The following is a 25,592-nucleotide window of genomic DNA, read 5'->3' as shown; positions in this document are numbered from 1 at the left end:
GCTGCCAGGAGGGGACAAGCTTGTCCCACTGCAGCACGCATCCCTGGGGGAATGTGGCAGGGTGCAAGCCCTGGGTGCTCCCCAGCATCCCAAGGAAGGACAGAAGGCCCACAAATCCCACTCTCGGCCCTTGACTCCCTTGGAGCTGCCCGACACTGCAGGTTGGGGGGGATTAAGGCCAGTGAGCAGCACACGAGAAGCCCTCATTTGCAGGATCCCAGCTGGGGATGGCGCTCCAGCGTGGGGATAAAGGAATGCTCCTCTCTGTCCCAAAGCTGAGCTCACCCACCCAGGGGGGAGCCAGGATCCCGGCGCGTGGAAATTCCCACAGTGTCTGGTGAGGAAGCCAGTCCTGTGTCACTGGGAACCTGGGCTGGCGTGGTGCTCATCAGCCGTGCCGGGCTTGTAAAGCAGGAAGACAGAGCATTGTGAGGCAGATCAGACTGATTTGCTTTCGCACAGAGCGGCGAGAGGCAGGAACAGGAAACAGCACAATGGTCCTGAGCGCACCGGAGATGTCTCAATTGTTGGAGGCAGCCACACGCCTGTTCCTATTCATGTGCCATTCAGTCATTCAGGAGAGCGGCAGCAAAGCCCTGCCAAAAGGGACAGACATCTCCTCACTCTCTCCACCCGCCTGTGAAGGAGCCCTGCCCGAAGCAGGAGGGTTTGAGCTGCCCGGGCACCAGCTGTGCTGGATTGTCAGCGTACGGGGGGTGGATCGGTGCTGTAGGGACTCCATCCCCTTTGGAGGGCCTTGGGAAGCTATTCCAGATGTGATCCAGCCAAGTTATTACGGCAACAAGGAAATAAGTGGCAGAAAACTGCTCAGAAACCCGCCGTGCCTGAGGTGAGGAGGCACAGTCCTGTGCCGAGCTGCAAACAGACCTCGGGGTGCAGAGCCAGCAGCAGCACCAGGGGAGCTGATTTCTCCAAGCAGGTGAACAGGAGCAGAGCTATTTCCCCAGCTTTTGGGAGCAGCCAGGGGCATTTGAACAAGGAACAATTTCTTTTGTCCCTTTCTTAGAAATAAGCAGTGCTGAGAACACACTCGACAAAGCCCAGGGAGGCTTCAATGGCTTTTCTCAATGGCTCGTGGCTGTCGTGCCCCATCTCCCTCACTTGTGTTTCTGCTCCCACCAAATAGGTCAGGGAATTCATCTGGAAGCAGAAACATTGCTGGAAATGGGAAATAACAGCTGACAGGCAGCCTGTGGTGTCCAGCACTGAGGCTCAGAACGTGGGGCACATGGAGAGACACAGTCCATCCACAGAGCTCGTGGCTCAGCTGGGAGAAGTCACGGGAAGCAGCAAAATTCCTCCAGAAAATGATCCTTTTGGAGAAGCAGCCCAGATCTGGATTCATTCCTTTTGGTCAGGGCCACAGGACTGTATAAAGTCAGCAGTTCCAGAGTAATTTGAGTGTGAAGAGGCCTCTCTGGCGGGCTCTGGAGTCCAATCCCCTGCCCAAAGCACCCAGCATCAGGGCTGTGCCCATTGAGGCCTGAATGCTTTCAGGGATGGAGATCCCACAACCTCTCTGGACAGCTCAATATCTGACCAACCTCATGACAGGAAAGTTTTTCCTTCTGTCTCATCCCGATTTTCCCCATGGGGTCCCAGCGCAGCTGCCTGGGCTGGAGGAGGGGCTGTGGCACAGACAGGTAACTGTGCGTAAATCAAGCCCATGCCCCAAAAGCAACCACACCACACAAGGAACAAGGTGAAACTGGGCCCAGGGCCAAGACGGGGCTCCACCATAGCAAATAGGACGTGGTAGAGCAATTCGCTCGTTCCTCTTTTGACCCCGAGGAGCTAAAGGGAGTCTTTTGTACAGCCTCAGCATTTCAACCTGAAATAACCCATTTCCAGTCACCCCCTGCCCTAGGAGCCCTCTCTGAGCCCTCAGCCAGGCATAAAAGGTGTCAGCCAAGGTGGAGAGGGAGGGCAAGGTCCCCAGCCCTGCTCTGAGGGTTTGCTCTTTCCTCCCCAGAGGGGTGAGCAGGGGGAAGGATGCGAGCAGCAGGGAAACTGTGGGTGGCTGAAGAGAGAAGCAGCAAAGCCAAGCAGCCAAGTAAAGGTCATCAGAGCTTGGCCAGCCACCCTTGGAGCCAATCTCTGAACTCCCTCGAGGCACCACGGGGGAAACCTCAAGCCTTTGGTTCCCTTTCCCAGCCTCGGCCAGTCCCTGCTGTCACAGCGTGACACCAGCCAGGGGAACAGACCCCAGGGAACGGCAGCCCAAATCCTGGGACATGCACCCAAAAAGGCCTGGAAAGGGCCTGAGAGCTCCTGAGGTGTCCCAGGAGATGGAGCTCCCAGGGCCTGGTTAACGCAGGGATAGGAGGGAAGGATGACCTGGAAGCACCGGTTGGATGGCACTGGAAGCAGCAGGACAGCGGGATACTCTCCTGCTGCTGGCCACAAACCTTGGCAGCTAGCAGCCACAAAAGCCCCAAAATGCCTCCAAGTGCTGCTGCAGACACTCACCCTCCTGGAGCTTGACACTCTGCAGGTACAGAGGGTTCCTCAACACGTTGCAGCGCCCGGGCTCATCCTCCTTGGTGAAGAGCAGCAGGTCGGAGTAGACAAAGAGAGTCACCTGGAGGCACAGGAGCAGCAGAGAAGCTGTAAGGAATTCATCTCTTGGCACTGAGAGTGTCCTGGGAATGTCCTCTGCCCTGGGGAGAGGCAGCAGCCACAACAGGGAGCCCAGAGAGCCCTGCCCAGGGGCTGATTGCTGCTGCTGCACCCAGCAAGCTTCGGACGAGGCTCCCCTCACCTGGCAGCCGCTTCCTGGGGCTTGTGGAGTCCTGCGACAGGAGGGATAAACCTGCCCGACAGTTCCACGCCACACAAACACACCCTCTGCTCCCTCCTGTCACTTCCCACTTCCAGGGGTTACAAATCAGAGCAGGAGGAGGGAATAAGTTGCCGACTAATCCCAGCACACTGCAGAAGTTGCAGCCTGAAAGCAAATCCAATCACCCTGAGCACCCTCACGGAGGAGCTTCTCATTTTTCTCAGTGAGAAAGTAAAATGTGGTTTTTACAAGAGCAGGACCCACAAGAGCAGCTGCAGGGAACAAACCCGACACCTCAAACCACAGCGGGGGTGGAAGGGAAACAGCAGCCCAAGTGTCTGCCCAGAGCTGGGCTCGAGCAGTGCCTCAAGAGTCCCAGGGGCTTTGAGCTACTCCAGACCGGGGGGAAAAGTCTTGCCCGAGGTCCCCAGTCCAATCAGTTCAGATTAATGAGACCTTTAATATAAGAATGAGCTTCTCCACTGCACTGGAGATCCTGAACCCAGAAGCCTGCCAGGGATGAGCAGCTTGGTGCCGCAGCTGAGGTGTGAGCCCGTCCTGCCCTCCAGGAGCTGGGGCACACAAAAAACCTCAAAGATCACAGAATCATGGAATAATAGAATATCCTGAGCTGGAAGGGACCCACCAGGACCATCGATTCCAGCTCCTGGCCCTGCACAGACCCCCCAACAGCCCCACCCTGGGCATCCCTGGCAGCGCTGTCCAAACGCTCCTGGAGCTCTGGCAGCCTCGGGGCCGTGCCCATTCCCTGGGGAGCCTGGGCAGTGCCCAGCACCCTCTGGAGGAAGAACTTTTCCCTGATCTCCTTACCCTGCTCTCCAGCCTGACCCTTCCTGACACAGCTCCAGGCATTCCCTCTGTCCCTGGTCACCAGAGATGCCAGGGACAGCTGCGATGTGGCAGTGGCACAGTGCCTGGCACAGTGGCACAGTGGGGGCCTCACTTGCTCAGCGTGAGGCCCTTGAGGTACCCCCCAAAACTTCCCACAGCAAAGGGAAAGCTTTGCAACACTGAGCCACAGCAAGGAAGGGTTTGTGGCCTTTTAGCAACGCTAAAAGGAGCAAAATGAGACACCCAGAGTCCCAGAGGGGTGGGAGAGAGCACCGAGAGGTGCCTCTGCCCCCACAGGGACCGAGTCCCCACTGCCAGCACAGTTTGTGTCCCTGCCCAGGGGCTGATGGACACATCCTGAGGAGGACAGGCTGGGTAACAGTTATCACACGCTGGGGAGCCTCACATCAGGGCAGCAGCACCTGGCTCCAAATTCAAAACCAAGCCCTTGCCACAAGATTTCTCCTCGCAGTGCAAGTTCTTTTTTGTGGGATTCTCAGTAAGTACAAAGCTGCTGGTGGAGCTTTAGCTGACAATGAAACCAGGGAGGGGCTGTCTTCTCTGTGTTATTTGGAAAATCCCTTCCTCTGCTCTCAACACTCTGCTGGCCCAGCGCCCACATCCACCCTCTTCATTCCTTCTGATCTTGTTGGTAATACAAGGAATAACCAGGTACAAACTGCACTATAACCTTCATCCCATGCCCACCTTGTGCCAAAAGGTGGCTTTTCTGGGATGTGTCTGGTGCCACCTCAGTTCCCTCAACCCCAAAGAAGAGATGCTGAAGGGATTTGGGGAATAGCAACCCAAAGTGAAGGAGATAAAAGCATGATCAGCAAATGGTCACATGGAAAGGGAGGAAAGAAACTGAAGACCTGATACCTGCAGAAATTTAAAGGGCAGGAAAAAGACTGGGATCAGCAGGAAAATCACTTCAATGCCATGCAGGTTTCAATAGGGAAACCTGGAAATAGAATTACATGATTGAAGTGTCTAAAAAAAGCTGAAAGTGAGTTTGAAACACCTGTGCCAAGGAGTAGATTTTGGGTCAAGCCACTGTGTTGGCCAAACTCAGTCACTCACCACAGCAGGCTGCTGGCAACCTCTCCAGGCCAGCAGTGCTGGGAATTTGGAGTGCAGCACTTGGGAAGAGAGAGAGAGAGAGAGGGGAAAGCCTCCTGCTCTACAGAGAAGAGAACAAACCTGGCCATGCCCATCCATGAGGTTTCAGGACTCCAGGGAGGCCCATCCTGACCTGCCAGGGTGGCAGAATGGAGGGATGAGAAGGAGACGAGTGTGGTCCACACTGGGCAGACACCTCAGGGCTTTGGGAGGCCTCCAGGTCCATTGGAGATGGATGGACAAGGCCAAAGCCCACGCTGGACACCTCGTGTGCCATCGCCCACTGGCTCCTCTGGCACTCCATGGGCTGGAGGGATTTCAGGAGACCATAAAAGCGGGAATTGCAGCAAAGTCTAGACAGGATGTGATTAAGGCCTGAATAAGGATTGCCCCAGAGGTAAGGTCAGGGAAAGGACAGACTCTGGCAAGCCTCCAGAGAGATAGGTTGACTCCTTCAGGAGATGGGAGAGTTTGCTCAGGGACAAGGATGCAGTGCCTGATGTGGGAACGGCCACAGGGAAATGATTCTGCAGGGTTGGGAAAGAAAGGAGCAGGACCTCCAGCTCCAGCAAATTCACCTGGGCCCTCCTCTCTCAAGCCACTTGGTCCTGCAAACCAGAGAGCCCAGCTTGAGAGGGGCTGGGTGGGAAGAGCAGTGGGAAAATGGAAAACCACACGGAGCAAGGAAAAAGGGACTGACTGGACACAAGACAGGCTCTGTCCAAGCATCAGAGGAGGCTGGAGAGGGAAAGAACTCAAGTCCACCAAAGAGAGGAGTGGGAGCCCTCCTGCACCAGGGGCAGCTCTGGTGTGTCCAGGCTGGTTAGGTCTTGCTGGCTCCAGAGGTTCTCTCCCCTCACAGCCCAGCAGGACCACAGCAGACAGCCCTGCTCGGCTGGAGAACGGGAGCCTGGCATTCCAGAGAGACCTGCACGGCTTCCTTGAAGCTCCACAAAGCCTTCCATGGCTGTGCCACACACTCAGAGCCCTTCCCAAGGGCCACGGGTGACATCCTGGTGTTGCTGCCTCCACTGTCACTGCCAGCACGGGCTCAGCACCACGGGGTGTTTCCCTTCCCCACAGCTCTGTTCTCACCCCACTGACTCAGCCCCTCCTGCCCTGCCCTGTGCCAGCTCACCCAGACACCACAGCCCCAGGGCACCAGCATTCCCAAACGCTGTCTCACATTCCTGGCCAGCATCCTGCCCTTTCCTGGCACCAGCTCCACCTGGGAAATCTTCTCTCAGCTCCATACTCATCCCAGGAGCATCATAAGCAGAGTCCTTTCCCTGAGACATTTTCCTCTAATCAGTCATGGAGTTTTTCATGTATTTTGATTTGTTTTCATGTACTTTTTGGCAGAAAAATACCTCAAGTAATTCAAGTCAAAGCAAGGGATGAATTACACCATGAAAACCAGAAAGAGAGATAAGTCACTTAGCACAACCCTGTACTGGTTTGTACTGGCCAGTGATGGGAAGTGGCCCTGGGCTTCTACTGTTGGCCACCCAGAAACCGGAACAAGTGAAATAGAATTTCCTTTAGAGATCTGTGAAGATGACCCATTGCTCACTCCAGCTGAATTCAGCCCCAAATTACTCTGTGCAGTGGTGAGATCCTCTGAAACTGCCCCAAAGGAAACGGCCCTGGAGAGCAGTGCATGAGTGGGCTTTGCCTCTCTCCCAAATTCCAAGGCTTTGCAGACTTTGCAGACTTTGCAGTTGGATGCAAGTGGAGCCAGCAGCAAATGTGATCAACACATCCAAACTCTGTAAAGTTGTCACATCCTCAGGGTGCCAAAGCGCCCAGACTTCTAGGAGCTTTCCAACAACATGGCAGAAAAGCAGAAGTAAGAAGAACGAGAGGAATTTGGACAGGACATGTGAGCTGTTTCAGGAACTGAAATTCTGAGGACACCTGTAGCAAGTTCTCTGTCTAGTTCTAGTTCTAGGTTGTGGATTCTCCTTCCCTAGAGATGCTGCAAAGCCATGTGGACACAACCCCGGGGCAGTGACTGCTCCAGGGAATCCTGCCTGAGCAGGGAGGCGGGACTGGGTGGCCTCCAGAGGTGTCTGAACCATTCTGTCATTCTATGCTTCTCTAACCTGGCACAAAATATCCTTAAACCCCCTCCTCCTGAGTCTGCTGGGCTGCCACTGATGTGTGTTTGCCACCCACAGTTTCCTCTCTGTGAGCCCAAAGGAAACAGGAACAACAGCTGATTTCTAGCACAGGAGAGCTTTGATCTTTAGTTTATCCCACAATAAACTGACTACAAGTCTTTCCAAGGATCACATCAATATCATTACTGCACAACAAAACATTTCCCTTCTCAATGTAATGAGGTGTCCCTTCCAGTCCCTTCTCAAAGTCCCCTCCAGGGCTTAAAGGGGCTCCAGGAGAGCTGGAGACAAGGAAAAGAGTATGGAGGGACAGGACCCAGGGAATGGCTTCCCAGTGCCAGAGGGCAGGGCTGGATGGGAGACTGGGAAGGAATTGTTCCCTGGGAGGGTGGGCAGGCCCTGGCACAGGGTGCCCAGAGCAGCTGGGGCTGCCCCTGGATCCCTGGCAGTGCCCAAGGCCAGGCTGGACACTGGGGCTTGGAGCAGCCTGGGACAGTGGGAGGTGTCCCTGCCCCTGGCAGGGGGTGGGACTGGATGAGCTTTAAGATCCCTCTCAACCCAAACCATGGTGATTCTATAATTCCATCCTCTGTATAAGACAGCAGAAGAGCAGATTTGGAGAGCTCAGACAACAAGGAAGAGTTTTACCTGTGTAGTCCTGTTCCTGCTCTCGTGAAGGAGCAGCTCCTCTGACAGCAGCAGAGTCCGGGCTGGGTTGCAAAGATCCAGGGGCTGCATTTGGACAGAGCAAAAAAAAAAAAGAAAAGAAAACAAAAGAGACAGTCAAACCTTCCAGTGGCAGCGTGGTTTGTGAGATAAACTTTCCACCCACCAAACCCACTCCGTCTTCACTTTGAGCTGTAACTCACCCGGGGAGAAGCCACCCCTCACTGTGCTCAGAGGGACACAAAGTCCGCAGTCCAGTGAGAGCAGAAAACAAAGCCTTGCACTCACACCTACGTCAGCCCAGCTGTGAAAAGACAGCCAGCCCTTGCCTCTGCTCAGGGGCTGCTCTGCACGGGGGGGGGTTACGGGTGTTTGTCAGCAGGAAGCACAACCACAGCGCTGGCACGTCAGGTCCCTGCGTCCCTCAGCCACCAATATTTGTAGCCGATGGTTTGGATCACTCCTACTGCAACTTTTAAGAATTCCTGTCCCTTCCCGTGCCACACCCAGCTCCCCAGTCAGTGCTGGAGAATGGGACAGGTTCAGGTGTCCTGAGGGCAGAACAAACCCTGCACCTCCAGCCTGGGACCGCCCTTGGGAGCAGCACAGTGGGAACAAGAGGGGACCTGCAGGGGGCCCTGCAGATGAGACAGTGCAAAGAGAAAAACCAGCTCCTGAAGTGGCAGAGTCCCAGGCACAATCCAAGATGAGTTTTGGGAGTAAGGAGGCAGAAAGTGCCAGCTGTGTTCCTCCCAAAGGCCGCCCATGCAGAGCCCAGGCAGGTGGGCACAAGGTGAGTGGTCACCCACCCAGGTGCCATCAGGGAGGAGGGAGGTGACCAAACACCTGCCCCCGGCTCCAGCCCAGCCCATACTGGCCCCAGGCAGCCCATGGCTCAGGCTGGAGCCACAGGGAACAAGGACCATGGTTTCAGCCCAGAGGAAGTCACCAGTCTGAGCTGAGGTGACACTGCCACTGGCAGGGGAGGACCAAGGGTTGCCCACAGGCTCAGAAAGGAAGGGATTCATCAGCAATGTACTAAAACATATGGAGAGGATGAGATTTTGTGGGGTTCTGGCCATATGAAGGACAAAATGAAGGACACAGAGGGAGTTAGAGCTACTACCACCAAATTCAGGGCTGTTTTCTTAAAACGTGGAATTGTGGAGGCAGAACATTCCCTGTCAAGCCATTACTGCTCTGGGTCCTTGTCCTCTACTCTGGAGCCAGGCTGGGAGAGCTGGGGGTGCTCACCTGGAGAGGAGAAAGCTCCAGGGAGAGCTCAGAGCCCCTGCCAGGGTCTAAAGGGGCTCCAGGAGAGCTGCAGAGGGACTGGGGACAAGGCATGGAGGGACAGGACACAGGGAATGGCTTCCCACTGCCAGAGAAAAGGGCTGGATGGGATATTGGGAAGGAATTGTTCCCTGGGAGGGTGGGCAGGCCCTGGCACAGGGTGCCCAGATTTTAGTGTGACCACCTGCTAAACTAAAACCCCTTTTGTTTGCACACCGACTGCACAAAGAACCTCAAGAAGAACCACACTGATCTGCAATTCCAAAGCTGGCTCTGAAGCCCAAAAGCTGGGACACCTTCTCCTAACTCAAGCAAGCACTGAGGGCCAGATTTGAAAGCTGAAAAGGAGACAAAAATCCAACAGAGAATTGCTTGGGCAGGACACAGTTCCCTTTGAGACAGCCGCCAGCACTGTGCCAAGTACAGCCAGCTCCAGAGGAGAGCTGAGGGTGACAGGGATCCATGAATTCACGGGAGATACTGCTGGGAAAGAGATCCCTGCGTGGCTGCCTGGCCCCAGCCTGGGCACTGAGCACATCCCAGCCCCCTCCCAGCTGCACTGACCTGCACGAAGATGGGGAACACCAGCACTTTGGGAGCCAGGGTCACGTAGGTGCCGTAGGAGTGGGGGATGTGGGGCCTCACTATGGTGCAGTTCTGGTAGTTCCCGTAGCTCTTCATGGTCTGCACAGTTTTCATCAGCCTGGATTTCCTCCCAGAGCCCGTGTGGGATTTCCCTTTACAGGCATTCCCTGGATGGACAGAGGAGGCAGAAGGAAACACAGGATGAGGAGAGAGCTCCAGCTCTGCCCGCTCCAGCTCGGTCCTGCTCTCCCAGGCTGGAGGAGGGAATGGAAATCCTGGGGAACCACTGGAGCCAAGAGCTGCAGGGACAGGCATTTCTCAGCTATCCAGGAGTCCCAGGGATTCATGGAATAACAGCACTGATTCCATTTTCTTCTAATGGGAAACAAGTTGTCCCTGGTTGGTTTTGCTCCAGAGCTGCTCACTCGGTGACCCGAGGACCTCAGTGGGTGGCACCAGCAGCACAGACATGGCTGGGAAGGGACAAAAAGAACCCCAGGGAGGCCACAGCAAGCTCTGCTTCAGGCCAGTACATCCCACCAGGTGCTCTGCCCTCTGATCTGCCCTTGTGTGTCTCCACCTGCAGAGCTGTGTCCCAGCACGGGAAGGACATGGAGCAGGTCCAGAGGAGGCCACAGAGATGCTCTGAGGACTGGAACCCCTCTGGAGCCAGGCTGGGAGAGCTGGGAGTGTTCACCTGGAGAGGAGAAGGCTCCAGGGAGAGCTCAGAGCCCCTGGCAGGGCCTAAAGGGGCTCCAGGAGAGCTGGAGAGGGACTTGGACATTTTTATCCACACAAGTGCTGCCTGCTCTGGATTCCAGGCATGGAAGTTAGCAAAGTGCAGGAATGTCATGACAAAGGGCAGTGGGTTAATCCCAGTTTTCAGGAGATACTGAGATTGGAGGTGTCAGAGAAAGATGCAGAAGTTATAAACACATTTGTGGCTGGGATCAATCCCTGCTGCTGCCAGCGATGGCTATTCGGACATTGGGGGTATTTATAAAGGATGACTTCATTGTTCATGAGGCTGGCACCACATCATCCTCTGCTTTTCAGCATTACATTCTGGGGCTGGAAAAGGTCCGAGCAGCCTCACTGGGTTTCAGTCTGTCCCTCTTCCCTGCAGAGCATTATCCTCACTCAAAGCAGGGATTACAGGAAGCTGCACACTCCCACCTCAGCTGCTCAACAGAGCCCAGACCACGTCCTGCTGGACACCAGCAACCTGTACTCTGCCCTAAAACTCACAGGCAACAGCTCCAACAGGAGCTGAATGGCTCTCTAACCAAAAATTCCTGTCTTCTTCAAAAGAAACCCCACTGAACAATCAAAATATTTCCTTCCTCCCTCCTCCTGTAGCGGATGAACTGAGCCAGCTCGGGGCTGCAGGCAGAGCTCTCCCCTGGGATTGAACATATCCAGGTGAGGAGCTGGAGCGTTCTCCTTCTCCCCCACAGGGATGTCTCAGGAAAAGGAATGAGCATCCCTCCTGCAGCTCCCTGGGGACCCCCAGCATCCCCCTCCTTCCCTCCCTGCAGCCCCCCCGGAGCTCCTGCTCCCACCACAGCAGCTTTTTACCCTCGCGCTGTAACGGGTGCCCAGAACCTTCCCAGGCAGGAATGAGCCCAAACCCTCCTGACCACGGCCTGGGGCAGATAAGGTCTCGTCCAAAGCAAACACACAAACCTGCCTAGCATTACATACTCCATTAAGTATTAGGAAATAGCACATTTACTCCCAGATAAAGGCAGCAGAGCCAGCCAGCGCTGGGCTGGGAAGCCAGCCCTGCTGTTTACTGCTGCTGTAGCAGCTGCCTTTGCTGGGGGGGACCCTCGTGACCTAAGAGGTTGTTTCCACCTCTAAGTGCATTAATCCTGACATTTTCCCTTTTCCCTTTTTCGTGGTTGCACTGCCAGATAACATCGGGGCACAAGAGACCGCTCAGCACAGGGCAGATAAGATCTGTCTGGGCTGTTCAGGATTTGCTTTTGCTCTTATCCCTGAATCACCTCGTTTTATCAGAGGAAATAATCACCTGCACAAGTCCAGGCACAGAAACACACCCAAATGTCAGCTCCTGTCACTGGGTGGGCAGCTCTGTGCTGCCACACTTCATCCCTGCTCACGTTAACCAATACCTTCCTGCCTCTGAACTTAACATTACATAATTAAAAACAAATCCAGAAAAACCCAGAATTTGTTATGGGAAGAAGCCCAAGCCTTTCAAATCCCACCCCACTGTAAGGACAAGTCCCCATGGCCCAGCTCATCTTTTCACAGGATCCACAAACAGCAGGAAAGGGCTGCAATTATCCATGGAACAAAACATCCCCTGCAGCTGAGAGTGGAAAACTCTCCTGGCTGCAGAGCTCCAGGGCTGGGAGCACCCGAGGCACGGGGGTCTGGCACCCACACTGCTCCCTCCTGCTCCCCAGCACTCCCCCCATGGCTCTGCCAGCCCCACACTTTGCTTTCCATGGACACTGCCCCACCTCAGAGACAGCACCAAGTTTTCCAGCTGTACCCTCAGCAGAGAGGGAACGCTGAGGGATACACACTCCTACAAGAGCTCAGCTCTCCTGGGGACACACAGCTCATGCTAAGGCCATCCAGACAGGCCAGGGTGCAAGCACAGCCTCCCAAAACTCCCAAATCCATGAGCAGACAAGGAGTATTTCCACATGGACCTGGATTCCTGCAGTGCCCAGCCCACCTCAGCCCACTCCTCCCACAAGTCCAACCATCCCCAGGGAGCTCCAGGAAAACCCAGCACACCTGTCACAGGTATGGTTTATGAGTTTATGTTTCAAAGGTTTTTTGGGGAGAGCTGGCCCAGAGACTGCCAGAGACTTTAGGCAGCCCAGGGCTTGAATATCCTCCAAATCTGGCAAAACCACGTGCACTGCTGCTGGCCCTGATCTGAGCCACAGCCACCCTCACTGCTGTAGCACTGAAGGGAACCTCAGAGCAGGGGATCAGCTCTCCCAGCACGGCCTCATGGATGGGAAGGGAAACACGTCATGGACGGGCCCACGACACGTGGGGAGCTATGATGCTCAGAGCTTTCACGCTTCATGTTCTCACCCTGCCCCTGATGGAAAGTCCCCAGCAGCCCTCTGTGAGCTCCCACAGACCTTCTCACACGAGGCTCACCCAGTTCCACCTCTGCTTTTAGGTCTGAGCCATGGTGGGAAGATGATCCCACGCAGAGCCCCAGGTTGCTGCTGGTGCCCTCAAAACATGAGCACTTTGCAGGGCTCAGGACAAGGATTTGAGGGTGCCAGGAAGACCAGCTTAGAGCTGGGTGCTCTGAGCAGCATTCCCAGCACAGGGACAACTTACCCACAGTAGTGCTGTCCTCTTGATACACGGGCCTCAGCAGCTGTAGGGGACAGAGGGGACACGGTCACCTGCAGCAGCCCTCAGGTGCAGTGACAACAACTAGAAATCTTAACATGCCAAACCCAGCCAAGCCAAAGCACTTCAGAGAGGAGAAAAACCATTTTTGCAGCAGAAAATGAGAGCCATGACTTTCAGTGTGGTGTGTGCAGTGGGAACGCTCCCCACATCCTCCCCATATCCCCAGGGCGAGCCCTGAGGGGAGGCAGCAGGGAAATATTTTAGCAAAACTGTGAAAGCTCCACCGAGGGACAGAGGTGTGGCTTGTAAACTTGGCACCGCTCTCACAAATATTTAGAGATAGGGCTGGATAAGGCTGAAGCAGGGGCCAGGAGAGGCTGCAGCACAGAGCCCTGAGCCACGTGCAGCCCCTGAGCCCTACCTGGCTGCCGGGGTTCAGCGGAGCTAGGATGATGTAGTTCTGGTCTGCAGCCGAGGGCACCCGGGACAGGGCCGGCAGGGTGTTCTGGCCCCGCTTGCCCAGCTCGGTGTACCTGTCCCAGGTGTGCAGCCCCAGCCCCTCGGTGCCATCGTAGAGGATGTGGCAGCTGCGGCGCTGCTCCGCCTGCGCGGGGCCGTTCTTCTCCCGCTTGTTGGGAGGGGACTGCAGGTCGTAGGTGGATTTGCAGGAGGACCTGCGGGTCATGCCCTCGTGGGCCGGCTTCACCTGAGGCACCAGCCTCCACACCAGCAGGATGATCTCCGTGGGACAGTTCCTGGGAGAGATGGGATGGGGAAATCAGGGGTGGAGCGCCCGTGTTCAGGCATGAGCCCCGCAGCCCTTCCTCCCTCCAAAGCCTCTGCCCCTCTCCCATGCTCCCCAGCTCCTGCATCCTTCCTTCTCCTCCAGGGAACCCTTTCCCAGTGTCCTGAAGCCCTCAGAGCCTTCCCCTTCCCACAGTCACTCAGTGGCCCCACCGCCCTGCCCTGGGCTCCCTCAAACCTCCTCTCCCTACCCTGGGGTTTTGGGGGAACCCTCACCGGATTTCGTGTGCCAGCTCCACACATTTCCAGTGCTCCACAGGCTGCTCGTTCAGCTGCAGCACCGTGTCGAGTTGCTGCAGACCTGCCTTCTCTGCTGGGCCACCTGCAAGGGACAAATGCCAGTCACCTGCCAGGCAGGAGGCTGAGTGGGAGGGGGAGGAAAAGCCCTGGAGCTTGGAGATGCCCAGAGAGCTCCACAGCTTGCACTATTCCCTCCCTCAAATCCCATCTGACACCCACACCTGAAAACGAAGAGGGGTCAGCCAGCCTGGAGCTTCCCCATTCACACACACAGAGCACCAGGGTGGAGCCATCAGTGCTCCCTCAGAGCTACTGCACGAACTTCCCGTGCTTCCTGGGGTGCAGTGGGGAGCATCAGGGCACAATGGGGACACCAGTCCATCCCACAGGTCCACAGCAGGAGGATCTACTCAGGGAACTGAGGATTCCCACAATCCTGCTCCCCTCTGACCTGCATCCCCCCCAAATGATTTCCGAAGCTCACTCAACCAGACAGGCAGTCTCAGGTTGGAGAGGGAAGGGAACAAAATCCCTGCAAATTACCGCAAAACACTGCCAAAATAGTGACACAGCGCTAACCCAGTGGCCTGTGACCCCGTTAGAGGCAACAGAGAATTCATTAAATGAAGTTCCTTGGAGGTACCCAGAGTCCTGCAAGGCAGGGGAGCTCCAGAATCACAACCAGCTCTGGGAAGCAAAACAGGAGCAATAGTTCATTCAAATCAAGAGGGGTGAAAAGGATCCAGTCTCTTACCAGAGTCCACTGCCTGCACACGGACTGGGGAGTCGCAGCAAATTGTGAAGCCAAAGCCATCAGTGCCTCGAGGGATCGTGATCTGCGGGGAGACACCGGAGCTGCCTGTTAGGTGGGAAAGCAGCCACGGTGTGTGATGATCCCCCTGCATTCCCACCCTGCCCCACAGCCTCTGGAAATGCTGGCACATGGCATTTAGAGATGGGGAAGGGCTGTCACTGTGACCCCCACAGATAACGGGTGGAAAGGGTGCAAAAAGGCAGTGCCAGATCGAGCCAAGGATCTCTGGAAAGCCACAAAAGGAGCGTTTGTTTAGCACACACTCTGCTCCCAGCTCTTCCAAGTGTAAGGAAAGGCCATTGGAAAGGAAAACCTGGCAGTCTGGCTCTGACACTGACTTCGCTAAGCAAGTCGCTTAAACATTTCATTTCCTGTTGGAGAATACAGAAATAGCAGCACTCCCCTGCTCCGGAGGGAGCTGCGAGCTCGGCACGCTCCCATCCTCCAGACATCTGTGTGCATCACCCCCTTCCCTGAGCTGAGCATGTTTTCCCTCACTGAGTTTGGAGAGGATGGATGCTGGGTTGATTTGGGCTCATTTCTCCCCCTGATTCGAGGAGCATTGAGCTTATTAATAAAATGATGCTTATTTTTTGATGTTGGCTTCCAGCAGCAGCTCAGTGTGACAGATCCTGTAAATACCTGATTAGCCCCCAAGACATTAGTCAAGATGCTTGTTTTACTGACAGAGAAAAGAAAATTAAAAATCCAACGTCTGACCTGTATTATTTTGAGAACAAACAGGCAGAAGGAAGAGGAGGAATTCAGCAGAAGTTGCCAAGGAGGAGATCTGGTTCCTCACTCCTTTACCACGGGAGGGTAAAGGCAGCGAGATTTCATTTCCCTGCACCTTGTCCCTGTGTGATTGCTCAGCATAAAATCAGGCTTCAAAAGAGAAACTGGCTTCCCTGGCAGGATCAAAACACAGATCCAGTCCCACTACACTGAGTATTTTTCTTTCTGGAGTTCCCTGGATTCTCAAAGAGGTGGCTCTGCATGAATGAACCTTGCAGCTCGGTCCAACCCGGAGCTGGACTCCGTGGTCCCTTCCAGCTCAGGATATTCCATATCCTATGATTCCACCTCCAATACCAACCACTGGCACCTCAGGAGCCAGCCCAGCGTCTCTCCCACCACGGAGACTCCATGGGCACTTCCCAGCCCAAGGTTTCCCCTGTGCCTGATCTCCCACTCCTCCCTGAGCTGGCTGGCTTGTCCCCCACCTGAAGAGCAGATTCTCCCTGCTGATGCTCCTCACCCCCCACCACCATGGCCATCACAGGCAGTGATGGCCCATTTTTTGCCCATTTTTTGCCCATTTTTGCTGCTATGCACAGCACTAAAGAACTGTGAGCTTGAGCTGGGAGGTGGGTGGGGAGGTTTGCTGTACCCAAACTTTGCCAAAAAATGCAGAGGAAATTTTCAAAATAAAGACTTGAGGAGGTCTCAGAGACAAACCAGAGTCAGTTGTTATTCAGCCGAGGCAGAGCAGCTTTCCTGCACGAGATGGTCACCACGGCCCTGGCAAGAAGGGGGCCGTCAGGTTTGGAATTCTGCTGCTTTTGTAATTCCCAGTATTTGCTGTTCCCCACAGCAGCTTTGGAATAACCCAAAAGATGAGCACAGGGAGAGGCTGACCCTGAGCTGGGAGTCCCAATCCAGACCACGGAGGGAATATTTCTTTGAAAAAGGAAATATTTCTTTGAAAAAGGAAATATTTCTTTGCAGGAGACTGGAACCTGCCCATGGAAAAGCAGCACCTGGCATCACACACTGGGAGAACTGGAACCAGCACAAGCTACTCCTCAGGAAACAAGTGCTGTTGGCTCCCAAAACCACTAAAATCATTCAAAAATTTAAAGTAATTTAAAATAATTTAAAATAATTTTAAAAGAGGCAGTAGCAGCCTGCTGTGCCTGCTTCTTCTCTAATAAGGGGGAAATTAAGACAGCACCTTGCAGCTTAATGCTGTTACCGTCAGCATGCTGCCTGCAAGTTGCACAGTAAATATGAACTTTATATTCAAATATATTTATATATTTGAATAATTGATATCTATTTAAAAAGCACCCCTCTCTGCCCATTTCTCCACTGCAGCAACAGGCAGAGACCAGCCACAGGCACCCACGTGAAGATGCTTTCCTCATGTTCTCACCACAGTTTACAAATTATAACGGTATCAAGTCGATGCCTCACCACCAACACCCACAGAGCCCAGCCACGGCAAGAGACCTCCCAGACACTCCGAAATCTATCCAAGGCTCACAGCCACATGCTGGCACGGGGATTTATGGCAGGGGGGATACAGACCTGCCTGTACCTCCGCTCCGAGCACACCTTGCAGAGTCCATTGAAGCGGTTCATGGCTGGAATCGCCGCGAGCCCATGAAAACCCCGCAGCTCCCCGGAGCCGCCGTGATCCCGAACTCCTCGCAGCGCACGAGCGTGGAAGGAGCCCCAGTCAAACTGGCATGACCGCCCATGGGAACCCAGCTCCCGAGAAGAATGGCAGGAAGCCACCTTTCACCTCCCCGGCCCCTGCGAGCGCTGTATGCCGCTTTACGATAAGCCAGAGGCTTCCTGAAAACCCTCACTGACGAGGAAGGGAGAGAGTTTTATATTAAAATTCCTGTCAACTCTTTAGTATTCCCTAGTCCCCGCTCTGTTGATGTGGCTTTTGTTCCCGTGGCATTCTTCAGGCGCACGGAGCACTTTGTTATTGCGACGTTCTCACAAACACTTGGAGGATGTTTGAGCAGCGTTTCACAGGCACCGGCTGTGAGAGCCTCGCTCCATGAAAGACATGACTCCAAGCTCATAAAAAATCGGAGGTTTGGGTTTATGGAAGCAAAAAAAAAAAAAAAAAAAGAAAAAGCAGAGTTTGTTTTTGAAAGCACGGACCCAGAGGATACGCACGTCCCCGTGCTTTGTGCTCGTAAAGTCACCGAGCGGGAAGCACTGAGGTCAACTGAGCTGCATCCATGGTGGGATTTGGGAATTATAGGCCAAGAGGAACTCTGAGCACAGCCAGCAGCAGGGCACACAGCAGGGCTCAGCTGCCCCACTGCCAGAGTTGGGCACAACTCCTTGGAGATGGGGCTCCACCAGAGGAGAAAACACCTTCCACACTCCTACATGGGGATGGAAAAGGAGGGAAGGCTGCAGGGAACCCAAAATCCAGGTTGTCTTGCAGAGCAGCTGGGGTGGCAGGGCCAGGGAGGCCAGGGAGGGAGCTGAGGAGCCTCAGTGCTCCCAGGGGAGCTGGCAGCGGCAGAGCCATCGCAGCATTGTCCCGGGCGGCCGCGCTGCCAGGCTGGAGCTGGAGCGAGGAGCAGCCTTCCTTCCCAGCCACCACCTTTCAAGTCGGTGGCGACTGCCGGAGAGGAAGGGAGGAGAGGGGCGCTGGCTTTGTTTGTCTTGCTCAGCCCTGCGCTGTAAAACAAATAACTGCAAATGCAGCTGAGGGAAGCACAGGGCGGAATTCGGCACAGATAAATCACGGGGCCGCCCGAGCCCCGTTTCCGATGCGAACCATGTGTTTGTGTTCCCATTTCCCATCCTTGCCTCTCCTATAAATCACCCAGGCTCCACCATGGGCCTTTCCCTCCCCAGAGCACGCGGTCCTGGGAGGAGGAGAGGGGCACACGTGTCCAAGGAGCCACGGGGCCGGGCAGGAGCCGATGCCGTGGGGCAGAAGCCGACCAGCCCCAGCCCCCCCCCATCCCAGGCAGTGCTGGTGCTTTGTCTCCAGTGGGAATACACTGGAAAAACAGGAGGTCCCTGAGGCAATGGGGGTTAGCACCCAAATCACACCCTCCACCAGCTGGGGCCTGATTGGGGTAACAAATTGCCTGTGGCAGCTGTGGTGTGACAGAGAGGTGACAGAGCTCCCTCACCAACACACCGTCCCTTGGCTCATCTGGAACCCCCCAAGCAGGCACCTGACCTCACCTCTTCCCAGTGCTGGTGGGTCACAGCCCTGTCACACCCACCTTCAGCTGCTGCAGGGTCACAGCGTCCTGGCTCTCCTGGGCTGCACTTTGACTTCCTGGGTTGACCTCTGAAACAATTTTAAAAAGAATTTTTATAAAGGACAAGGCCCCATGAGTGTGACAGCACATCTGACAATCCCACACTGCAGATGAGACCTTCACATGTCACGGGCACATCCCCTCCAGCTCAGGGGTGGCTGCACACCTGAGACGGGCACTGCTGTCCCACCCTGCCCCGTGCCAGCCTCTGCTCCTCCACACCCTGGCAGCACTGCAGGACCAAGGCAGGAGAAAAAGCTCCAGCACCCTAGGGGCAAACAGAGCGTGGTCACAGCAATGAGCCCCAAGAGCTCCCCAATGAGCTCCTGAGGGGCAGGAGGCAGCACGAGGATAAGGCCAAGCAAGAGGAAGAGACGTGGCTGCAGTGTCAGGGTCCCCACAGAGCCCCAGAAGTGCGGCTGAAGGTGAGAGCAGGGGCTGCTGAACCAGCCAGGATCCCCACCCTACAAGATTTTGGGATCCCAGTGCCCACTGGGCACCAGAGGGCTAAGCAGTGCCTGTGGGGGTGCAGTGGGGCTGGGGCTGCTCCACACCAGCACACGCTCAGATACAGGAATGATTCCTCTTCCAAGCCTTGCCAACACCCCCTGGGATATTCCTGTGATGGGACACACCTGTGCTCTGCTTCAGCCTCCTCATGGCCACCTTCAGGTGCTTGGTCCTGCCCAGCTCCTCCCCGAGCAGGTAATACCAGCCACTGATCTCCTGTGGGGAGGGAAGCAGCTGTGGGTGCAGGGGCAGATGCTCAGCCCCATTTCACCCAGCCAGGGCGGGAGGTGCCCCAGGAGCAGCACACAGAGGTGCCCAGACACACACAGAGCCCACAGCCCTTCTCTCAACAGCAGCTGAAATTCCATCCTCCTGCACAGAGGGAATGAGCAACAGTGAAGCAAGAAGATCCCAGGTTTTTACAGGGATATCCAGCAGCATCATGCAGCAGATGGGGGACAGGGCCACCTCATCTCAGCCTTGCTGAGGTCCCAGGAGCACTGCACTGCTTTAAAAAAGCTGCACCTCACTTGTCCATGTTTCAGAGGAGGCTGTGCTTAAGCCACCTCTCACCCACCTCTCAGGCCACCAGCTCCTTTTTATTCTCCTGCTATGAAGAAAATGTCCCCACCTCAGGTGTGGAAGTTTAAAAAGTCAAGGAGCATTTGGACAAGGCTCTCAGGCACAGGGTGGGATTGTTTGTGCAGGAGTTGGACTTGATGATCCCTGATTCCAGCTCAGGATATTCTGTGATTCTGTGAGCTCAGGGGATGTATTAACATTTCCATGCAGCCCCTCCAGCTTGCCGAGATATTCTGCTGCCCAGGGACAGAATCCCTCACCAGAGGCCACCGGGATGAAGCATTCCCATGCTTTGGTGGTGGCTGGGAGCTGTTCCCACGGGAGCCTTGCCCCAGGAAGGCAGAGCCAGCTGTACTAACGAGCAGCAGCCAGGCTGGGGCAGCAGCACTGTGACAAACCCGCAGCAGGGACAGGGATTCTGGCACAGAATTCCTGCAGGAACAGCCAAAAAACCTCTGTTGTCTGCCCTCTGCCCACCAGCACGGTGCTGGGAATCAGGCAGGCTCCTGGGAGGAATGTGTCCCCACCATCACACCCCCTCACCCACGTGTCAGATGTGACCCATGCCAGGCTGGCACCGTGTCCTGTGTCCCCTCCTGCAAACTGGGCAGGCAGCACGTACTGGGGACACCTCTGTGCACCCCCAGTCCACTCTGTGCCCCTGCCGAAGGGGTGACATCCCCTGTGCCAGGATCCCTCCTCTAACAGCCTCCCCACCCATCTCCAACAACCACGCTAACACCAGTCTCACACTGGCCATCCGTACTGGGAATGGGAGCAGGGAATTCCCTAGGAACCTTCTCCCATGGTGGGAAAAGCCTGTTTTGATCCACCCACCGGGCCAGATAGCCCAGAGAGCCAGGCCCCAGCCCCACACCCGGACACAGAGGTACCTTGTCCAGGGACAGGAGGGACTTCACCCCAAAGCTCATGCAGCCGATCAGTTCACTCTGCCTGCAGGACAACCAGAGTTCAGGGACTGTCAGCACACGCCCGTTGAAGAACCACATCCCCCCTTGCACCCCTTTCCAGGGAGCCCCCAAACATCCCTGCCCATGCTGGGAGCCAGGCAGTGCCCAGGATGTGCCCCTGCCCCGTGGTGTGAGCAGGCACGGTGTAACCACACAGCTCAGCTGCAGCAGGGCAAGGAGGAGCTGGGCTGAAGCACCCTGGTGCATCCTGGTGCTGGCAGCAGCTTGGCCAAGGAGGCAGATGGCACTTGCCTGGGCTGGCAGCACAGCCTGCAAGGTGCCAGACCCCTTGGTGCCCCTCGCTGCACTGTCCCCAGAGGGAGGGGAGGTCCCAGCCCACTCCAGCCCCACCTGGCTTTGGCCAGCAGTGCAGGCACGAGTGGCTGCAGGGGGTTAAATGCTGGCCCAGCTGATGGGTACCAAGCAGCAGCAATGGCAAGAGAGTGCCAAGGGCAGTGTTTGCTCTCTGACAGCACTGGCTGCCCCTGAGTGTGACCCCAGCTGGGACATTCCTGGCCCAAGCCCTTCCCAGAGCCAGCCCTCAGGGCCCAGGGCCCTGCAGGAGCTCACATGGAATGACCAGAGCAGGGGGCAGGTTCTCTGCCACAACAGCCCCCTTTGAAAAGGATCATACGGCAGCTGGCAGCCCCTTACCTGGAATTCCTCTCTCTGTTCCAGACTGTGACCAGGAGACGCTTCTGCTCATCCTCCTCTTGCACTGGGCTGGAACAAGAAGAGGGCACAGCTCATCAGCCTCCCCAGGAGCACTCAGCAAGGGCTGCCCTTGCAGCCACAGACTCCTCAGCATCCTCAGAGCCAGGTCTTCTCCTCCGGTCTCTGCACAGAGCACTGCAGCAGCTCCCCAAACAGCAATCTGCTCATTCCTGGCAGACACCTGCGAGGGGATGTGACCTCTCCCAGGCAGATGTGGGGACACCACTCACGCGGTTTCAGGGGGGAAATAATCTTGCAGGAAGACACACATCCACCATCAAAGGGTAAATGCAAGGAACAAGCCACAGTTCATGCTCTGAAACCACCACCCTGTGCCAAATCAAACGCTGCACGGGTCAGAGGGCTGGCACAGCCTCAGCCACCAGCAGTGACAAGCTCTACTCAAACACTAAGTCATGCAGCTCTTTTTCCATGCGGGAGCTGTAGGAAACCCTTTTACCTTCCTCATTCACACTATTGCAGGTGCAAGGTCTAGGAAATGCAGTGTGTTTGTCCAACTCCTGCCCAGCAAGAAAGTCTGAGCATGCAGGAGCAGCGCTGCCATGCTGTGTGTGCTGACAGCTCTGCAGAGCTCTGCCCGAAAGTTCAAGGCACTTCAGCTACAAAAACCAGCAGAATAATGTCTGTCACTCCTCATCTCAGCAGCAGAGCTGCTCAGGCGTGCTGAGTGTTTATTAGAGATCACAAAGCAAAAGCAAACACGGGGTCTTGGCATGGGGAGGGAGCCCCGGGACAGCAGGCACGGGGTCCCCACGGCTCTGTGTGACACGGCACTGGGGGATGGCCCAGAGCTGCCTCTGCCCTGCCATACTCACAACACAAAGTGCTCATGGAACACAGGATTTTTGCTGTCTGGCACAGTCTTCGTCTTTTGCCTGCACTTCCAATCAGCATCTGGCACAATGGACATCTTTGGGAGGGAAACAAGCAGTGTGTTAACGTTCCCAGAGCACGCACGGGCCCCAGCTGCCGTGGCAGGAGACTGGCGCAGCCACTTGTATGGATGGCTGAGCTCAAAGATCCTGCTGAGCCGGTGCTAACGGGTGCTTAGGGTCACCTCACCCTTCTGCCTGTCAGGTAATTGCATCACAAAACTGCTCGGGGCAGGGGAGGGAGGGAAAAGAGCAGAAAAATCAAGGAGTGATGCACAGAGTGTCCGGCTGGTGTCTGACTTGCACTCCCTCTCAGGGGAGCTGCTTCCTGCACTCTGCACATCCCAGCACGAGACCCACCCTGTGCCAGCAAACATCCCCACCTGGCTCTGGGCACCCACTGGGACGTTCTTGCAATGAATGGTTGGCACAGCCCTCAGCAGGGTCCTGTCCTCCCCTTTTCTACTTCATGCAGACACTGCCAACAAAACCCATGAGCCGTCCAGGGCTGGGCAAGAGCCCAGCCAGCTCCATGCGAGCTGGAGATGCTCTTCCAGAGCAGGATGGAGAAGGAAGGGGAAGGGACAAACAGTGCAGAGCAAGCCTGGAGGAGCCAACCACAAAATTCCCAAAAAAAGCACAAAGCCCCAGGAGAACCCACCTTCACGTAGGAGTCGCATGCAGAGCACTCCGTTCCCATCAGACCTTTTGCTTCCATGACTGGAAAGGAAAGGAAATGAAATGGTCACATCCCAAAGCAGCAGGGAAGGCATCTTCCTACTCCACACTGCTCTGCTCCACAGGGGGGTCCCTCCTTGCGGGCAGAAGCCACAAGCAGGGGCAGGGGTTTATTGTACTTTCCCTTTAACACACCCATGCTATAAATACAGGCTGTGGGTGAGCTCAGTGGCAGAGGCAGTTCAGCATCCAGATGGCAAATTGCATTCCCTCTGCCTGACTTCCCCCAGCCTCGGTCTCCCTGCCCTGGAGCCAAATGTATCATCCAGTTAAATATCAATGGCCGCAGCCTGGCGCTGCTGCCCCGACCCCGATGTCGGGACCCCACAGCTGCCTGGGGCAAAGGATGTGCCAGGGATGTGCCAGGGATGTGCAGCAGAGCTGGAGAGCACAGGATGGGCTGTCAGAACAAGGCCAAGCTCCCTCCTCACAAGCCCAGCAAGGCAGCAGTGGCTCTGTCTCTGTCACGAGCAGATTGTGCTCCTAATAAACTCATCCAGCCCGAAGGAAAGCCCAGGGCATGAGGGGAAAGGGGCTCTGCCAGACTCTCTGGTGCTTCATGAAGGGGTTTGTAAGGTTCCTCCAGGAACCTGTGTTTGCCTTTTTTCTCTTCATATGGAATAAAAGGAAAATAAGTCATACACATGGGTGCAAGCACAGTGTTCACCCTGGAATGAAGGTCTCTGGAAATTTCAGTTTGTTCTCTCAATCAAAGAGCCCCCAGTTGTGCCACCACGCCACAGAGTTGTTCCCAACAGCTGCCATGAAGCTCCAAAGAGCTTAAAGGAAGAGCATGGAATTGCTGTCCCCACCACCAGCCCACTGTGGCTCTGGGGACACTTTGGGATGCTCCAGGGACACACTCACCGTGCAGCATCAGCGTCCGGCCCCGCACCTCGATGGACAGCTTCAGCTGGCCTGGGGACAGGAGAGGACAGGCTGAAGGAGAGGCTGGAGGAGAGGCTGGAGGAGGTAGGACTCACCCACCCCACAACTCCAAGGCTCACACAGGGCCAGACACATCCTGCCTCCCCACCCGGGGAGCTGAGGGGAAACATCCCACCTCATAGAGGGTCAGGCTGGAGCTCAGCACTGTCTGCCAGCACTGAAAACCCATCGGGTCCCAGCTCCTGTGCAGGAGGTCAGTGCCAGGAGAGCCAAGGTGTGCCCTACTGAGTGAAGGCACGGCTCCCAGGGCAGCACCACTGCTCTGCTAGCCTGCTCACACCCATTTCCTTGCTTTTCCATGCACTGGCAACTCTGCATCAGCCCAAAAATCTCCCCACAAGGCTCAGACTGGCACGCAGAGCCAGGCCATGGTGTTTGTCAGGGTCTGGTGCAATGGTTAAGGGGTGCAGGATGGGCAGCCTCCCCTCTGAATCTCCTCCGAAAAGGTTCCCTGGGAGCTGGGCCTGCCAGCCTCGATGGGATGTGCAGATTTGAATGGCAGTGAAGGGTCTGTAATCATGTAATTGTTCCAGATCAGCCCAAAACTAAACATTTCCCAGTGGCCCTGGAGAATCCAAAGGCTGAAGCCATCACTACTACTACAATGTTTCCCCTAGTCCAAAGCAAAATACTCCATTTTCACTTCTTCCCCAGTTTACAAAACACAACAAACAAGTGAGTAAACTTAATTTCCAGGCGAGTAAACATAATGTACAGACACACAAACATCTTGCAAGTTAAAACCCAACATTTCATTTTGCCAAAGACACGCCCAAGGGCTCGGGCTGGCTTGGGAGGGGATATCTGATGGGATTGTTTAGCCTGAAACAATTCAGAGAACACATTTTTCACTCAAAGAGAAAAAAAAGTCCAACCTCTGAGCAGCTCACGTGTGCATGGACTCATGGAAATGGTGTGTGAGTGCATTTGTACAAGTGCAAGGTGAGAGGGCAAAGACGGGAGCCGGGTGGGATGGGTCAGGACAGCTCCAACACTGCTTTGCAACAGAGAGAGCGCTGTCCCCCGGTTTCATCCTCCCACTCCAGGCTTTGGGCACGAGGTTTGAACTCCTCTGCAATCTGCAGATCTCTGAGGCTGTGGGAATCTCCCTGCTCCCCTGTTAGCACACAACAGATGTTACAGCACGAAAGGAAACTGTCCCTGTGCGGCCAAGCATGACGAGGAGTCAGCGGGAATGAGAGGGAGAGGGGAAAGAGAAGGGAAGCTTTGTGCTGGGTGATTTGGGGGGATGCCAGTTTGGGGACCGTCCTGCCCTGTGTGCACAGCCATCACACACCACGAGCGGCCAGGACATCCACAGGACATCCAAATCCTCCTGCTCCAGGGGGGCACTCGGGGCTCGCAGCCGGGCCGGCTCCACCCGCAGGGCCGGGGGCTTCTCGGAGCCACAGACGGACACCCAGGGAGCAAAAAGGAAACTGAGGGCACAGCTCCAGCCAGCCCTACCCCAGCTCGTGTCCATCCAGGGGGCAGAACGAGCCGGGCATGGGACACCTGGAGAGCGCTGCCCACACCGCAGCGG

The 25,592-nt window shown here is 55.7% G+C and overlaps 1 protein-coding gene across 1 annotated transcript in view; it reads right to left on the bottom strand.

Annotated features, from left to right (window-relative positions):
* Positions 1-25,592, bottom strand: part of RGS3 (regulator of G protein signaling 3) — a 59,729-nt gene that overhangs the window by 30,420 nt on the left and 3,717 nt on the right. The window contains exons 3-17 of the mRNA XM_039561956.1: positions 23,969-24,019; positions 23,025-23,083; positions 22,307-22,401; positions 21,411-21,479; positions 20,679-20,739; positions 19,329-19,419; positions 18,655-18,722; positions 16,973-17,182; positions 14,603-14,684; positions 13,825-13,930; positions 13,226-13,559; positions 12,787-12,826; positions 9,424-9,611; positions 7,549-7,632; positions 2,491-2,602 (exon numbers count right to left, since the gene is read on the bottom strand). Coding sequence (XP_039417890.1) covers positions 2,491-2,602; positions 7,549-7,632; positions 9,424-9,611; positions 12,787-12,826; positions 13,226-13,559; positions 13,825-13,930; positions 14,603-14,684; positions 16,973-17,182; positions 18,655-18,722; positions 19,329-19,419; positions 20,679-20,739; positions 21,411-21,479; positions 22,307-22,401; positions 23,025-23,083; positions 23,969-24,019 — 1,650 coding nt within the window. The remainder of the gene's footprint in view (positions 1-2,490; positions 2,603-7,548; positions 7,633-9,423; positions 9,612-12,786; positions 12,827-13,225; positions 13,560-13,824; positions 13,931-14,602; positions 14,685-16,972; positions 17,183-18,654; positions 18,723-19,328; positions 19,420-20,678; positions 20,740-21,410; positions 21,480-22,306; positions 22,402-23,024; positions 23,084-23,968; positions 24,020-25,592) is intronic.

The sequence above is a fragment of the Corvus cornix genome, chromosome 17 (genome assembly GCF_000738735.6).
Source record: "Corvus cornix cornix isolate S_Up_H32 chromosome 17, ASM73873v5, whole genome shotgun sequence".
In the NCBI taxonomy this organism is placed as follows: domain Eukaryota; kingdom Metazoa; phylum Chordata; class Aves; order Passeriformes; family Corvidae; genus Corvus; species Corvus cornix.
This window is presented reverse-complemented; position numbering and strand designations above follow the sequence as displayed.